Genomic DNA, 19,329 nt, shown 5'->3' with positions numbered 1-19,329 from the left:
GGAAGTGGTCGGTGTTGTCATCGACCACACCGGCCGGCGGTAGGGGCTCCGTCGGATAGGTAGGAGGAAGTAGGTACCTACCCAATACTTAAATCAACACAGTAGCCAGGATTGGTACTTACTTGCTGACTATGTCCAGTATTTGCCAACTCTTGTCCAGTACTTGCTTACTTTTGACCATGCAAAGAACACATGAACTAATCGCAAACTGTAGAGCGATGAATCATTGATACATTATATGTATTATTAGAGCGAAAAAATAGGTACGGGCAAGTAGGTACCCAGGGCCAGTACTTACTTACTGACTTCTGACTGCCAATCATTTTGTAGTCTAAAGAACACACCTGGACAACGATGAACCAAATTAAATAAATGCATATACATCATGTATTACTACAGCGAAAAACTGGAACTGATTGTGTGAAGAATAATTCAGGCTATCGATAAATTAGGCACCTACCCATAATCAAAACAATATTTAATTTCAACTAATTAATAAATAATTCTATTTTTGAATATGTATTATTTAATGTAATTTAAATTTATGACAGATTTCGTGATCTTCAACTTTACTAGCGATCGTCTCTCTAATTTTGTCTAACAAAATATAATTATACCACAAAGAAAATTGACGATATTTGTTTTCGAAAGGCAGATACTTTCAGTTTCACAAATCCTACAATTATAATATCCCGTGATTTTCACGGGCCTGCGCTAGAATTGATATAAGGTCAAACATCGACAGTGATTGCTTTCTACGGAAATATAAAGCACGTACGACTAACATCAATAAGGGCCCAACCCAGCTCCGTGACATTGTATTGCTTCCTTCTTATCTGAATGATATTAATTCTCCGAGATCAGCACATTGTACCGAAGCGTAAAATTCCTTTGAAGTGCGAATTGACTAATCTAGATAAATTACCTTTTATTATTAAACGAAATATATTTTTTAAAGTTTTAATATTAGTCATCACTTCTACCTTTCTTATCTGATAGAAACAACTCTATTTTAAATTAAAAGTTGCCATTTAGGAGCGTTCAACTGACAATAATATCCTGTTTACCTATATATTTCCAGCTAAAATGGCTGACTGATATTTAATCAGGCGCCTTTTCCAGTAATATAATAATCAAATAACCCATACAAGTTGCGTTGTCGATAATTTAAAATATCTAGTATCTTATCATTTACAAGGCGGTGTGCTTTATCGACAATTTAAATGATTTCTTCATTATTTTGATTACGTAGGTAGGTACTTCTACTCGGCATTGGCTAGGAACTAGGCAACACAAAAAACGTTTAGTAGGCTGTAAATTATTATACATATTTAATATAAAAACATACCCATTAATAAGCATTATTTATTTCATTTATACGAATTGCTGAAACAAAAGAAAGGTTGGTTGGCTTTCTAAATATTTGACAACATACAGTTTGAGTTTTAGCATTATTTTATTTAAAAAAAAATAAAGAAAAAAAACATTCTCGGGTTACGAATAACCTGACTTATTTGAAAATCTCCTACTAACACCACAGTAAGCCGAAAATGTTGCTTGTGTTGTGATGGAGGACTAAGCCAGCCGAGGAATAGAAAACACTACGCCTGAGTGGGACCCAAACGCGATACCAACTCAGCCACCGACCGGTGGTATTTAGTAGTTGTGGAATAAAGGACAAAAATAATATAAAAAGTTTGTCTTATTTGAAAGTCATAGCTCCATAACTCGTGATGGAAATAACCTAGAAATTTCAGACAGAAAAAGCTGTGAAAATTTGAAGACGCCAAAACCCACCGCTCGAGAGTTTTTGATGAGACAAACAAATACAAATGTTTCATTTATAGTAAAAAGCTACGGAACTGTGAAATATTTATTTAAATGTCAAAAAATACTGTAGGTGTATTATGTATTATCGTTTGTTCCTTATTTCGGAATTACCAAAAAATTACCAAGGAATTGGTTTAAATTTTAAGAAAACGTTACTTCTTTGAAATGATAATATACATATGTGTGGATCTAGCCACAAATTTTTAATTTAATGTTTTTGAATTTATTTTTAATAAACTTATAACTAACGTGGCTGAATGTTTTAATAAAAAAATGCGTTGAATATCACAACAAATATTTTACTTAACATTGCACTTTCCAAACAAAACAAAAATTTAACAAAAAAAAACAGAAATAATATTGTGTCAAATCTAAGAATACGTTTAAATTTAGAATTTAGTAGATATTGGGGATGATTACGACAATCTTAAACAAAGCAAATCTATTAATATACTTACGTATTTAATTTATATTTATTGGAGATGATTCGTGTAACTCCCGGGACTTTATGCCCACGGAAGTACGTACTTTCGTTTCCATTGTCAGAGGCCTGGGTTCAATTCCCATGTGAGAAGAATAGGAAAATGGCCATTGTTGTTAAGTTATTACAAAACTGGTAAAAGATATTTCATTTTCAATTAAACACTTCGTAGGAAGCAATCTAATCCGAAATCGTAATCATTAGATAATGCTATTATCACCTGTCTCAAAAGATAATAAAAATAAATGTATGTTGATTACACCTTATTGAGTTAGCTTCATATATCAATTCAAATTAAATTACTTGACATTTAGTGATTTAGAAAAGCGTCGAATTTAAACTACTGACGACCGAAGCTATAATAATGATGAGAGGAGGATTGTCAAAATGAAGTTAATTCGGAGCAGATGCCGTGAATTTATAATATAACATATTGGTACTTTTATAGAACTAGGGTAAAAAGGGGCTGTCTATGGTGGGGTGGTTTGGTTTAGGATAAATAAGTACTTGGTAGTTTGACAGATGTCATTTTGACAGTAAGGAGCATCCATGATGTACCTACACAGAGCAACCGAAATAATGAATAATATAGTTTGGAAGCTGGCCGAATGGCATTCTGTAACAATGTTACCAATCATTAGAGTAAGTGACCGATATAATGTAGCGAGACATTGGTGTATTCATGTATGGGGCAAAAAGTGCAGCGCTAAGTCGCCATGGACGGCTTTTGTTGTAAATAATTATAACCTTGTCTAATAAATAAGGCCTCCAATTAAATGTAGTCGGGCCGCTTGTCGTTATCTCCGGGCCAGAGAAAACACCGCCACCGTATCGGTATATCGTACATGAATTGGGGAACCAAGGTGGGTCCTGAACTAAATGCCTTTTCCCGTGGATAAAGTTGCTAGTTTGTTTGGAAGCATTATATGAACACGTCATCCGCGGGCCATAGATGATTGTGAGATTTTAAATCGATACAAGAAAGCAAGGGGCAACGCACGGCCGCTAGCGAGACCACCATTTGTACACCTTTACGGGCGGACACCGCCCGCCCTGCCTTCCGTCTCGCTCTGCTCGATTCGTTTTGACAGATGAGAGGAAGACCAAAACCGGCACGTAAGTCGTAGCCGGCCCGTTCTGACCGAAATGGGCGGACGGACCTAGCTCGCCGATTTCAGCAACGACATTTCGCCTGAATTCCCGGACACACGGCCGAAAAAAACCGTTAAATGGGCAAATGGCCGTGCCGGGACACAATTACAGTATTACACAAGGTGTGGGCATGACAAAAGTAGGGTAAATCCTTACTTCTTCGCGCCGCATAATCTCCACTTGCAAACGTTTGTGGAATTCCTCGCACTCGTCCTTGTATTTCTCCATTTCTTCCTTTGTTTGACGCATTTTTTTCTTTAACACGTCCAGTATGGTGCCCTGCTGCATGTTTGTCGTCATTTTGGGCGATTATTTACTATCACAAACACTAAAAAAATGTGAAAACACGACCCAGGCTCGGACACCCGCACGTCACTCAAAAAACCACCGACTGACGAGGATGGGCTAGGCACTGGGTTGGTCCAAACGCCAACATGGCGGCCGTGGCAGAGGGGGATAGCAGATACAGCTCGCCGGGTAACTTTTACCCGGTGTGACAATTGACGTAACCATCCAACCGAGCCGCAACGTTCTTGATGTATTCTATAAAAAGTGCAAAGAGCGCTCTGCACTACAAACTCAGACTTATCGACAAATTAATTAGTATTCGAAAGCAAATGATTAAGTAAATAATTGGAAATAAACTAGAGCGTAATATAATAAATACATGAAAATAGTCGGTAGCAATCAGTTTGATATAAATAATAGATGTTAGTCAAAACATCATAATAAAGGTTGATATGTTAAAGGTTGTCATAAGAATATATTACTTGTGGTCGAAGAGCCATATGACAACATGGATGAATATTTATGGCGTCCGTTATGTATGTTGGTTCGATACGTGTCACATTATGTTTAATCAGAGAAAAAAAAATGAATTAAGTTAAAAAAATATATAAACCGCTCATATCGATAAGAATAGAACTTGCGCAATATTCCATCGAAATTTTAATCGTTTCATAATATTTCGGGTACGTAATTTGTACGCGCGTAAAAAGCGAAAGCGGTCTGCCGCGGGAATGGCAGCTCCACCTGTTAACGGACAATGGCAACTCCGCGGCGACTTCCTGTGGGGATTCCTAATTCAAAAAGAGGCGCCAATCCAACAATCGAAAAATAGGTTAGGTTCGCTACGCACCGTTGAATATTTTCTTTTATTTCGTATGTAATAAAAATAACGATCAATTTACAATGGCACGCATGAAAAGCGTATAGAAACAGACAATTGATTTTGGAGACATGTAGCGGGTACCCACGTGGAATTTATAAACAAAAAACACGGTATAATATGTACGAAGGTACATATTATACCTACCTACTATACAAAACAATGTTATTCCAATGAGTTCAAAATAAACAGCTTTGAATAATAATAAGTTTATAATATTTAATGGCAATAATAATTTGAGGTCAGTTACTGAAAGCAGGCTTTAATCAAGTAGAATAGATAAGAAAATACGTAAGTAAATAATTTTAAGTCCCCCTGCAATGGACTTATTGAGGAGTTTTTTTTTTAAATCAAGACCGATGTTGTAGGAGGGAGGAAACACATAGAGGCAATCGTTCCAACGCACGTGGCAAATTTAAACCCTGTATATAAATAAATATCGGGCACGCGTTAAGCGTGTCTCTATCTGCGCACTGTGTCAAGAGAATAACTTTATCGGAGCACCACTCATTGAAATACCGGTATAACAGGTGAAAGTAGTTTTTAAAGACTAATGAGTCTAAAAGCGGCTTGCGGTGCCCTTTCAGCACAATTTGAAGAAGCACGATTAAAATCATTAGTTTGTTTATATTAAATTTCTCACTACGTTTGACTTGGATTTTTTTCTATAATTCGATTAAAAGTTGAGCATTGTTCCACTTTCAAAGTACCTACTTAGCTTTGTATCAAAGTAGGTACTTCCGTGGGTAAACCGGAAACGGTAGACATTATTATTTAATACAACAATGAATTTTAGAAGGTTGTTGTTTACGAGCAAAATGTAGAATGTTACAACGGAGTGGTAGATTATGCCATCATACCACATTGATTCGATGATCACTAAATCTAATCAATATGGTATAATAGTATAATCGACCACTTATACTATCATACCACATTGAATGTTACACCAGAGTGGTAGATTATACAACATACCAGATTGAATGTTACAACAGAGTGGTAGATTATACAACATACCAGATTGAATGTTACAACAGAGTGGTAGATTATACAATCATACCACATTGATTCGATGATCAATGTTACAACAGAGTGGTAGATTATACAATCATACCACATTGATTCGATGATCACTAAATCTAATCAATGTGGTATAATAGTATAATGGACCACTTATACTATTATAGATTATACAACATACCAGAATGAATGTTACAACAGAGTAGTAGATTATACAATCATACCACATTGATTCGATGATCAATAAATCGAATAAATGTGGTATAATGGGTTTTCCAATAAGAGGTGTTATATTGATATTCAATCGTAAAAGATCAATGGTTTCGTTGCTTGTGTGGCACGTAGCGCCGTCTTGTTGAAAGTAAACGTTGTCCAGATCAATACCATCCAATTCCGGCCATAAAAAATCATTAATCATCTATCGATAGCGCAATCCATTCACCGTAACTGTTGCTCCAGCCTCATTTACGAAAAAGTAAGGTCCAATGACTCCACCGGACCATAAACCGCACCAAACAGTCACACGTTGAGGATAGAGAGGCTTTTCAACAATAATTCTTGGGTTTTCCGAGCCCCAGATGCGACAATTTTGCTTGTTGACGAAGCCACCGAGGTGGAAATGGGCCTCATCACTCAAGATGATTTGCATTTGATTCACTCAAGTGAATTTTAATAATTTCAATGCGTTGTTGAAGCGTGTATCGTTCCATTTTTATTAATGGCGTAGTTTCTACCTGTCAAATGTCAAAAAATGACAGCTTCAAAAGTAACATCTACCGAAATAGCGGGCTATTCAAAATAACACCTCTTATTGGAAAACCCTGTAGTATAATCGACCACTTATACTATCATACCACATTGAATGTTACAACAGAGTAGTAGATTATACAACATACCAGATTGAATATTACAACAGAGTAGTATATTATACAATCATACCACATCGATTCGATGATCACTAAATTGAATCAATGTGGTATGATAATATAATCTACCACTTATACTATCATACCACATTGAATGTTACAACAGAGTGGTAGATTATACAACATACCACATTGAATGTTACAACAGAGTAGTATATTATACAATCATACCACATTGATTCGATGATCACTAAATTGAATCAATGTGGTATGATAGTATAATCTACCACTTATACTATCATACCACATTGAATGTTACAACAGAGTGGTAGATTATACAACATACCACATTGAATGTTACAACAGAGTAGTATATTATACAATCATACCACATTGATTCGATGATCACTAAATTGAATCAATGTGGTATGATAATATAATCTACCACTTATACTATCATACCACATTGAATGTTACAACAGAGTGGTAGATTATACAACATACCACATTGAATGTTACAACAGAGTAGTATATTATACAATCATACCACATTGATTCGATGATCACTAAATTGAATCAATGTGGTATGATAGTATAATCTACCACTTATACTATCATACCACATTGAATGTTACAACAGAGTAGTATATTATACAATCATACCACATTGATTCGATGATCACTAAATTGAATCAATGTGGTATGATAGTATAATCTACCACTTATACTATCATACCACATTGAATGTTACAACAGAGTGGTAGATTATACAACATACCACATTGAATGTTACAACAGAGTAGTATATTATACAATCATACCACATTGATTCGATGATCACTAAATTGAATCAATGTGGTATGATAGTATAATCTACCACTTATACTATCATACCACATTGAATGTTACAACAGAGTAGTATATTATACAATCATACCACATTGATTCGATGATCACTAAATTGAATCAATGTGGTATGATAGTATAATCTACCACTTATACTATCATACCACATTGAATGTTACAACAGAGTGGTAGATTATACAACATACCACATTGAATGTTACAACAGAGTAGTATATTATACAATCATACCACATTGATTCGATGATCACTAAATTGAATCAATGTGGTATGATAGTATAATCTACCACTTATAACGACTACTTATACTATCACTAGCTGACATGTACTGGGTGTACTCTATGTACTAAGGTTATCCTTAGGAAATAGACATATATCATCACGGACTTTTCTGTAGGCCTTTTTAAGATATTTATTTCCGTAGTACATTATTTTGATGTATCTCATGAGGTTTATCCAGCGTTAGTAATGTAGTGCCCGAAAATATATTTTTAACACTTGATTATAAAACATCGACTTTTCTCTACTTTCTATAAATATAATATGCATGTATAATATATGTAAACCTTAAGGAAGAAATTCTCTAAACGCTAGTGAAACCCTATCAAATCCTTTACATAGTTTAGAAGCTATGGATCTTAGAAATATCATACACGACCCCATTTCATTTATTTCACATTCTTCAATCTTTCCATAAGATGGAGGAGTGATGAAATGCAAGTAAAGCCAATTATCACGAAAAATTTTACTAAGGTCAGAGTTTTTTTTTCATAAAAGATTCTAGACAGATTGCTGGCCCATTTAAATTGGACATAATAATATGAATAAGCGTCCATGTGAAAAAAAAAATCGAACATATGGCAATGATACCATATACGTAAGTCAGAGAGAATGGAGACGGACGGCATTGGAAGAAGTGAATCGCGCTGGGTTAAAGTTGGTTTGTTAAAGTCATAACAGTCGCATCTGCAATATTCAACTGACAAACGAATTCCCTACATTTGATTCACTTGATCGTGTCACGTCCTCCTCGGGAGTCCCCGACTCTAATATTACACTCCTTACACTCTATTCTTCGTCCATCCGTTCTACGTGCCCAAACCATCTCAATGCTGCGTTAACATACGCGAGCCGAACTGCCGAGCTGAACCTCAACTTATGGGAAGGGAACGAAGCAACCGCAAATGGCGCGAAACGCCGCTTGCAGTTGCTTCGTTCCTTTCTCGTAATTCGTGGCTCGGCTCGCGGTTCGGTTCGCCAATGTATACGTACCATGAATTTCTACCGACATAAATAACATACTTCCCTTGAACACTAAAATAAACGTGTTAAATTTTACACAACTGATTACGTTTCCGTTATCTAACGCGTTATAAGTATGAAAAAATTTTTTTTCAAACAGTTTTTCCTTAAATTCTACTTAACTCAGATGTCAAGAGATTTTTGCATTATTTTAAAGTATTGTTTTACTAAATATTTTCGCTCACTCGTACTAATTATAATCATTTTTCAAAATCTATATTTTTTTAATATTAGCGCGCTCCCTCTATCATTCGTATTTACGTATCTACTTTTCAAACAAACTTCTCCGTTTTTAATTACGTTTACATCAGCCTTGTATTCTTTCTGGATCTCCGAATGCAATGATCTACAAAGCTTTACCATACATATGTAGGTACACTTCTCGGAGAACTCATTTCTACAGCCTACTACAGCCTTCAGTCTACTTGCATCCTTACTCTGCCTGCTCTGTGCCTCACTGCCATGCACAGGCACAGGGTTGGTATCGGCACTCCATGCTGCTGATGACGATGCACATTGATTAGAAACTCATTGGAGATATATCCATCAACAAAACAGTACAAACAGTGTTATATTCACAGTACGATTTGCCAGTGAGGTTATTCTCAATCATACTCTATCAAGAGAGAATTGAACATTGATTCCGTATTAATAATTGGTCTATGATTCATCTTGACCCATTGTTGCCTCAGGAGACGATACCTCGAAGGCTTTTAAGTGACTCACTACGATTGTAGGACGCAACATATTTACAGAGACATTTCTTATTTCTTTGTACGAACTGAGAGGAAAATAAATTACTGTTATTCTCGTTCAGATAAGAATTGAGAGTCACAAGTCACGGTTGGGAATGTGATGACACAGGTCAGTGCAGTCTTTGGTTAGTTATCATTATTATCTTCTTGAGGAGAAATTATTACCTTATTATATTAATGAGTATCAAAATGCAAGAAAACGTAAAAATACGTATATTTATTTATTTAATATTTTTTCCGGCTTTGAAAGACGACCTCAATGATACAGATCTTGACTGAAAAAGTAGTAACTGTTTTAGTCTGAACGTTCTATACGTTTAAAGTTCTATATAAAAACTCCATGTATAGGTACTGCCCTAGTGCAAGACCACAGATCAGAATTAAAACGTTGCTTGAAACGGCTTTAGCCGTGTCTAGTGACCAGATCTGAATGGCCAGATACTTCTCAACCTTCCCCTTCACCATCTCCTTTCCCACTCCCATCAGCCTTACAACACACCTATGTTGGAACTGCGGTATTCAAATAAAAAATTCTATGCCTATCTATAAATTGGGTGAAAGTATGAAAATAATTAATTACAAAATGAATAAGGGAGGTTTTGAAGAGGCAAAATATTATTTCCCCGACCTTTGCTAAAACGCCTCACACACCCAATTTTCAATCAGTCTCATTTTGCAAGAGATATATAAAGTTTTGATTTATCGCACATATTTAAAATGATTTACAGATTTTGGCTATCCTCATCAGAGATAATGACGGCGCATGAGTTTATATGTCAAGGTATCGGACCTTTATTACTACTAACTTAATTATAATTGAACGGTAGGTAGCTGTAATTAATTCATATTCACAGAATTCGATGAAAATATGTACGTACTGACATATTAATTACTAGCTATACCCCGCCAGGCTCATTACCCCACGGCTCATTCTGTCTGTACAGATATAGAATAGCGCGTTTTGCTTTTACGTCCAACAGATGGCACTGTTTTTCAAAAAATCCATATTTTACCTGTCACAGGTAATATAGGTTTATAAAAAACATGCACAATTGAATGCAACTTTGTGTCAACATTTCAAAGAAATCAAAGAATTTTCGGAATAAATTTAAGATTTTGAACAAACGAACTTTTATTTATAATATGGATAGATTAATGTATGAATTCTATTGTGGCAAAAATAGTAATCTTTAGACTGTAGTTAACTGGAAACTGTTAAGTGCAATACTAAATATTAAACATATAGTTATACCTACTAGGTTTTTTTTATTAAAATAATTTTAAAAAATGTCCGAAGAAACGTCACCATCGCAATGAAAATTATTTTTTCAAACTTTCGTCAGGCAGGATCGCGGGTTCAATCCTTCGACTAGCTAAGTCGTCCATCATTGCACAAGTAACGATTCTCGCTTATAAAAATGGAAATAGGGGGGAATGAAATCATATTCCCTCATCGTTGCTTAGGTAGGTACTACTTTCAGGTGAAGGGTTATTATTATAATGAAGGTAAAACGATAAGTGTTGCCATATGTCTGCAGCAATTACTCATCCGAATGAAATCAGTGCAAGTACTGTAGGTACCATACCGTATGCGCCACGGGATAATTATTCACGCGTCCATAGAAAAATCGTTTAAAAAAACCACGGACAAGATATTATTTCCATAGATGACCGACTATTAGAAGTGTGAGTTTCCATGGCCTGCTCACCTCGAGGGAAACATCTGTGATCATAGCGTTAGTTTTAACTCCATATAAGGGTGTTACAACTCTACTTAAGGGAAGTTAATAATTAATATTATTCATGTAAAGAAAAGGAGGAACGAGTACAAAAAAAGAAGTTACTTAGTTACAAAACACTCTTAAAATTTATTTAATAAAATGTATAAAGAAGGGTTAGTCTTAATCTAGGCTTAATGATAGTTCTTAAAATTAATTCTTAAAACTAATTGTCCTTTTTCTTAATCCTAAATTATCTTCATTCACTGTCTTAAAAGTTGGGTCACGTTACGAGATAATTATGCAAAAATTGTGCAGACACTTCCCTTTACGATGAGTCTGGAATCACGGATCTCCACGTTCGCACTTATCACCGACAACACAAGCGGCAACTTGGGTTGGATCCGAAGGGCGGAAGTTGTTCAACCTGGGCCAAGGCTCCGAAGGGCGGAGTCGGCAGGCAGCGAATTCTGAGTGGGCAGCTTCTGGGTAGGAAAATCCTCGGCACCGCTCCAAGGGGGAGAGCAGGAAGTTTCTCGGCGGAGGCGAGACGGTAACTTTTGCTAGGGCAGCTCCCTGGTCGGAAGAGCCTCGGTGCCGCTCCAAAGGGGGAGAGCAGGAAGTTTCTCGGCGGAGGCGAGACGGTAACTTCTGCTAGGGCAGTTCCCTGGTCGGCAGCTGCCTCGGCGCCGCTCCAAGAGGGAGAGCAGGTTGATGATTCCCAAGATGATGACTGTCGAGTGCGGAAATGTGAAGTGTCGAGAACTAGGCGAGATCGTGACCGCCAAGAGGGCAGCCTCCTGGGCGGAGGCGCCTCGGCGACCGCCCCAAGGGGGGGCGAGATGATGACTCTCGAAAGGCGAGATTGTGACTGTCGAGAGGGCAGCCTCCTGGGCGGAGGCCCCTCGGCGACCGCCCCAAGGGGGGCGAGATGATGACTGTCTGACTGGGTACTCTTGACTCGGGACTGTTGGTTGCGGAATCTGTCTTCAGCTGTTGAGGCGAGATCGTGACCGCCGAGAGGGCAGCCTCCTGGGCGGAGGCGCCTCGGCGGCCGCCCCAAGGGGAGGCGAGATGATCACTCTCTGACTGGGTACTGGATACTGTGTTTTGGTCGGGAGTTCGGGACTGTCTTCAGCTGCGCAATCCAGCGACCGTAGCGCGCCTGTCGTGGGGTGCTGTAACTAAAGTGGTTCCGCTTTACACCACTTCGGTACGTTGTTTGAGTCCGTGGCGCTGGCATCGACATTCTCACCGTAGTCGTTATTATTATTTTAAAAGATGCTAAAATGACATTTGTACAAAAGACCTTCAAACAATTACAATTTAGCCTAGCCTTGGGCGAAGGTTTGTTTTTATTGCCGGGTCGCTGGCTTAACGTTCCCATTTCAGAATTACTACTTAATGACGGTCTAGAGATAAATCTGCCGACTAATGGGTGTATTGCTTGAGTTGGCTTTCTAAATTTTTATTGCGGGACCGGTGAAACTATTCACTAAATACTTAATGTCTAATAATTCGAACTGCCGCCTCCATCTGCGTGTAAAATCAGAGAGATAAATGCTGGAGCACGTGTTCGCTTTGGTCTTTCTGTGAATTCAAGTCATGTATATACCTAGGGACATATCAATCGCCCCCGGTTTGTTTGACTTGAATTCACAGGGAGATTATAATTAACTTATAAGCTATTATTAAATTTACTATTGCTACGACATTTAACCTAACAACCTAGATTTAACATTATTACGATATTGATATTGGCATAGTGTGTGTGTGGGAATGGAACTAGGTGTAGCCTGAATGACTTCTGCTGTGGCCGCTCGCGTAGTCCGGGTGCTAGCTGACGCCATTGTTCAAAATATTCTAAATTGTCTAAAAGTAAAATCTATTCCTAAATTTAAAAAAATATATATACCTAATTTAATTTGAAAAAATCTATACCTAAATTAATTAAAACTACCTACAGCTAAGTTAATAAAAAAAAGCAATACCTAAATTAAAAACAAATCTGTACATAAACTATTACTAAGATTTTTGGGCGCCAAATACTCTTTTGATATGGGAAGTATTAAACCCGGATGTACATACATATTATAGAGACGAAAAATACTGTAAAACATAAATCAAAATTGCCACTTAAAATTAAACAAAATTATAAATAACCTGAAAATCTTATCCTAGATTCTAACGAGGCTGTGAGCGAATAAATAATTTTACAAATTATGAAAATCGTTCCTCCTTTTGAATTAATTGCTCTAATCTCAGGGTCGGGAATCGGAAGTATGCACTTATACTTCTACCAGCCTAAAAGCCGGTAAGCCCCACGTTCAGGGCCGCCAATTGTTACAACTCTACTTAAGGGAAGTTAATAATTAATATTATTCATGTAAAGAAAAGGAGGAACGAGTACAAAAAAAGAAGTTACTTAGTTACAAAACACTCTTAAAATTTATTTAATAAAATGTATAAAGAAGGGTTAGTCTTAATCTAGGCTTAATGATAGTTCTTAAAATTAATTCTTAAAACTAATTGTCCTTTTTCTTAATCCTAAATTATCTTCATTCACTGTCTTAAAAGTTGGGTCACGTTACGAGATAATTATGCAAAAATTGTGCAGACACTTCCCTTTACGATGAGTCTGGAATCACGGATCTCCACGTTCGCACTTATCACCGACAACACAAGCGGCAACTTGGGTTGGATCCGAAGGGCGGAAGTTGTTCAACCTGGGCCAAGGCTCCGAAGGGCGGAGTCGGCAGGCAGCGAATTCTGAGTGGGCAGCTTCTGGGTAGGAAAATCCTCGGCACCGCTCCAAGGGGGAGAGCAGGAAGTTTCTCGGCGGAGGCGAGACGGTAACTTTTGCTAGGGCAGCTCCCTGGTCGGAAGAGCCTCGGTGCCGCTCCAAAGGGGGAGAGCAGGAAGTTTCTCGGCGGAGGCGAGACGGTAACTTCTGCTAGGGCAGTTCCCTGGTCGGCAGCTGCCTCGGCGCCGCTCCAAGAGGGAGAGCAGGTTGATGATTCCCAAGATGATGACTGTCGAGTGCGGAAATGTGAAGTGTCGAGAACTAGGCGAGATCGTGACCGCCAAGAGGGCAGCCTCCTGGGCGGAGGCGCCTCGGCGACCGCCCCAAGGGGGGGCGAGATGATGACTCTCGAAAGGCGAGATTGTGACTGTCGAGAGGGCAGCCTCCTGGGCGGAGGCCCCTCGGCGACCGCCCCAAGGGGGGCGAGATGATGACTGTCTGACTGGGTACTCTTGACTCGGGACTGTTGGTTGCGGAATCTGTCTTCAGCTGTTGAGGCGAGATCGTGACCGCCGAGAGGGCAGCCTCCTGGGCGGAGGCGCCTCGGCGGCCGCCCCAAGGGGAGGCGAGATGATCACTCTCTGACTGGGTACTGGATACTGTGTTTTGGTCGGGAGTTCGGGACTGTCTTCAGCTGCGCAATCCAGCGACCGTAGCGCGCCTGTCGTGGGGTGCTGTAACTAAAGTGGTTCCGCTTTACACCACTTCGGTACGTTGTTTGAGTCCGTGGCGCTGGCATCGACATTCTCACCGTAGTCGTTATTATTATTTTAAAAGATGCTAAAATGACATTTGTACAAAAGACCTTCAAACAATTACAATTTAGCCTAGCCTTGGGCGAAGGTTTGTTTTTATTGCCGGGTCGCTGGCTTAACGTTCCCATTTCAGAATTACTACTTAATGACGGTCTAGAGATAAATCTGCCGACTAATGGGTGTATTGCTTGAGTTGGCTTTCTAAATTTTTATTGCGGGACCGGTGAAACTATTCACTAAATACTTAATGTCTAATAATTCGAACTGCCGCCTCCATCTGCGTGTAAAATCAGAGAGATAAATGCTGGAGCACGTGTTCGCTTTGGTCTTTCTGTGAATTCAAGTCATGTATATACCTAGGGACATATCAAGGGAAACGGTACACTGTGTAGAGACGGCAATACGCTGCTGACATCGATTGCTACAAAGCCAACGGACAGACGCGAATCTGCGGTGCATTCATACTATTTATAGTAATCTCTCGTGATTTATATATTGTGTGATAATCACGCCAAATTAGACACACAAAGAAATCGCTAGGAGAATAAATTATTACTGTGAATCACCGAACTATATCAATATGTTGGTGGATACTTTTTAGTCGTTCATTTATCATTTACCTTACGAAACGGGGTCAGATGTTATAATCATTTTATTATTGAGATAATGAATACGTAAGAACTTTCATACCTAACGATTTACCAGAAGAAGGAGAACTTAATTTAAACACAATCTAAATAGTGAAGTTTAAATTAATAAATTAATATTTTTCCTGTTACATACTTTGTATCAATGAGAAAGAAGCAGGGATTACAAAGGAACTATTGGTGGTATGCTTTATCACCGGTTAATATTGGAAATAATCACTTACGTAACATTTGTATTTTTTGCCATTTTATTTACGGTCTAAAATCTGTGTAAAACAGGGAGACAAAATTTTACTGGGTGAGGTTTATTACTGTAAATCTGAATATACTATACTAATTGACTGTGAGGTTAATGGGTATTTTGGGTTGAGTGAGACTTTATCATTAAGCTGGTACTTACACACGAGTGGCGCCTGCCTGAAGTAGGTACCTACATTGTAGTCATCTAGTAAACATTCATGTACATGGTAACTTTCTTAACCCTTGCGATCCAGTGTTGCTTAAAAACAATACGAAACCACTTTCTAAAATGTATTACTCATTCGAAATTCAAACTTAAGATTTGGGAAGTATGGTGAATTGAATGTATGCATAAAACTGACAGATCCGTTGTAACCTTTCCGTCTTTCTGTTACCGATAACGATGGACTTCTTAGTGACATGCTAGTATTAACAATATGTGTTTTTTTAATGTCATGTGGTGTAATTTAACAACACCAAACATATAGGGTTAAACTTGTGTAAAAAAACACAAATATGATAATTTATCTAAGTTCATTAAACGAAAAAGATAACATGGATGAGGTATCAAGTCACAAGCCGCTCTGGTCAAATTTATTAGCGACTTGATGACATGAAATGATCGGCAAAGTTATTTATTTCCTGAGACGTCACATAATCCAGATTCATACTAGATAGTTCTATGACATAATGAATCACCGAGTCTGGTATATATCTGCATTGTGTGACACTTGTGACTAGACTTATTCTTCCATTCTTGCATTCGTATGAGCCCGTTGCTCGCAGTGCTTACCTATTGAAATGTATTAAACTTGACTTTATTTTAGCGGTATATGCCGGATCCATTGATACCTTTCTATCATAAAATACCAACGTATCAGAAAGAGCTAAGGATCTTGTCGAATCAGCATGGTAAAATAAACATAATATTATTAAATCCGAAAGGGTCACAAGTCACAATGTAAATTCAAGACGAAGTATCTACTACAGAAAGGGATCGTAACGCCTCCGCGTGCATTTGATTTAGCTATGTCTACTCGTAGATCAGATCTTATGCAGTGCGATACTTATACGAAACGCCTCTGCGTGCAATTTTTTTTGTTTAAAGAAAGACCCAATAACCTGACAATATTTGAGAATCTCCACTACCACAGAAAGCGGAAAATTTTGTTTGTGTTGTAATGGAGGACATAGCCCGAACTAGGAGCCTGAGGAATTGAACACACTACACGCAAAACGCGATGTCAACTCAATCACAGACCTAAATTGATTTAGCTATCTTATACAGTACGATATTTGTACAAATTGCTCTCGAACAATGAAAAATTTTAAAAAATCTTTCATATTTTGTTATTAGCCATTCGACTTCAAAAAATGATAAAATACATCATGTTTACCTATACTGCCGCGATAACTAAAAACACAGTGTTTTCCACAGGTAGACACTACGTTTTTATTTACCACGTCAGTGTTATACCTTTGAGACCCGTACCTCAAGTTATTTTAGAGCGCCATTGATATATATTTTTCCCAATAATTTTATAAAATAAGCACATTCATTTTTAGAAAGGAAAAAATTACTTACGTATAAAATATAAAACGAAGGTAAGTAAAACAAACCCGCTAAGGCACTGCCTCTGTTTGTACTAATGAAATAATAGAATACAACATCAAGCAAGTTACATGTCAATTTAAGAGTTAAGGCGATGCCATACGTAGTAATGCAAAATCATGTGTTTTTGGTTTGAAAATATGGTCGCCTAGAAATGTTTCAGATGCTTTAATTAAATACTGCGAGTAGAATACATCTTGGCCTTTGAAATAATCGAGTATTTTTTAGACAAGTCTTTTTATAAGCCCAGAAAAAAAAATGTATAAGACCTATGAAAACTGCTTTAAAGTTCAAAATCTCCTACTTACGAACCCATTTTCGGTTATGATTTTATTGTATAATGTGGAAAATTAAGTTATTTATGAAATTATCGGAAAAAAATAAATATTTATGCCTGAACGTCCACAAAATAAAATAAAATGCACCCTTTGGCCATGTTTTTTTCTTGCATAAATCAAAACAGTCGGATGGTGTTAAGCGGGAATTTAAACCTTATCGCCATCTACGTAAGGGTTGTTATTGATAGCGGCTCAATTTAAATATTACACGACGTAGTGCATCGCCTTAAGGCGAAATAGGTAGACTTGACCTGAAATTTGGCATTTTTGAGGTCACTTTTAGACGTATGGACACTTTTTTAGAAAAAAACACAAATTGATTTCGAAAGATCGTTATTTTATCTTGTAAAGTAAGTTGTAAAATTTTGGAAAATGATATTATTTTCATACCATAATAAAGTGTTACCGTTGGACGATATGCAGATTTGTTGCATTTTCAAAGGCGAAGTTGTATCATACAACAAATATTTCAAATCATATAATAATACAGTATAAACAATCAATAAATTATCTATCATATATATGTATAAGAATTTTGTTTTTATTTCAAATAAAATTACTAATAAATAAATCCGAGGACGCGTTTTGTGACGAAAATCCCTCAATTTGACTATTTATTTATGACCTTACAAATTGGTATAGTTGAGATCTTTTTACAAAAATAATTTACTATGATATTATTGAAACATTAAAAATAATTTATGACCAAGAAATATATTCTTAAAGTATATAATAGTAATTAATTTCGATTCGCGTTTATTGTTTGTTCGTTGTTTCTGATTACCTCGGCGCAAGCCGAAATTTTATCATTCCCCGCTGCGACAGCGCGGCGAGCAGACGTCTATTCCACGCCAGTCTACTTGATAACATTTTAACGAAATTCCTCGTTTAAAAATGAGGAGAAAAATACTATCGGACAAAATTTTTATAAGAAAAAAAAAATTTCGTCATCAAAAACGTACATGGGAGAAATATTTGCAGAAAAAAAAGGGTTAGTCATATTTAATTATCCTTGTACATTGTACGTACTCTATATGCTACAGGGTCGTTCAAACGAATCAGTCAGAATACGCATATATTTTTTATAACATTTGGCGATAATTTTGTGTTGTTTAATTTTCAGGGAAAATAATCACCTACCGACGAATGGTTGTGATTCTGAAGCAAATATTGTCTCTAAAATTCCATCGGTATGTGTAATTTACATTAATATTATTATTATTTTATTATGTAAATAGGTAATACCTACAATATATTGTGAATCATGGATATTATGGTGACCGAAACCGTCAATATCGGGGTATTTATAAACTAGCAATTATTCCCGGCGTTACGCGAGTTACACGCACAAAACCATACCCTTGTGTACATGGTGTCGGGAAACGCGTAGTATATTACTGTGACCGATTCAACTCTAATTACCGCGGTAATTATAAACAAGCATTTATTACCCGGTGTTGCGCGATTTACGCGCATGCAACATTACCACGTGTACACGGTGTCGGGAAACTCGTGGTGAAATTACGGTGACTGAAACCGTGAATATCGCGGTAATTATAAAATATCAATAATTCCCGGCATTACGCGAGTTACACGCACAAAACCATACCCTTGTATACCAGCGCCCTTGAGGTGATTTCAGTGCCCTTGAGGTGATTTTGCACAAAAACGGCGCTATACAAGTCATCCAATTATTATTATTATGGTGTCGGGAAATGCATGGTATATTACGGTGACCGATTCAACTGTAATTACCGCGATAATCATAAACCATAATT

At 37.3% G+C, this 19,329-nt stretch overlaps 1 protein-coding gene across 16 annotated transcripts in view; it reads right to left on the bottom strand.

The window, feature by feature from the left end:
* The window catches only part of LOC149425744 (tropomyosin), an 81,546-nt gene that overhangs the window by 40,022 nt on the left and 22,195 nt on the right, over positions 1 to 19,329 (bottom strand). The window contains exon 1 of one of the 16 annotated variants that reach the window (XM_089641525.1): positions 3,620 to 3,870. The exons of 12 other annotated variants lie outside the window; for them this stretch is intronic. In XM_089641525.1, coding sequence (XP_089497651.1) covers positions 3,620 to 3,763 — 144 coding nt within the window. In that variant the 5' untranslated portion in view covers positions 3,764 to 3,870. Of the gene's footprint in view, positions 1 to 3,619; positions 3,871 to 19,329 lie in introns of those variants that run through there. 3 more of the 16 variants (XM_089641522.1, XM_089641514.1, XM_089641509.1) reach the window with 3 other exon arrangements.

This window comes from Hesperophylax consimilis, chromosome 2 (assembly GCF_061612785.1).
Source record: "Hesperophylax consimilis isolate HC1 chromosome 2, BYU_Hcon_1.0, whole genome shotgun sequence".
Classification (NCBI taxonomy): domain Eukaryota; kingdom Metazoa; phylum Arthropoda; class Insecta; order Trichoptera; family Limnephilidae; genus Hesperophylax; species Hesperophylax consimilis.
Note: the sequence above shows the minus strand (reverse complement) of the source record. Positions and strands in the feature narration are given on the sequence as shown.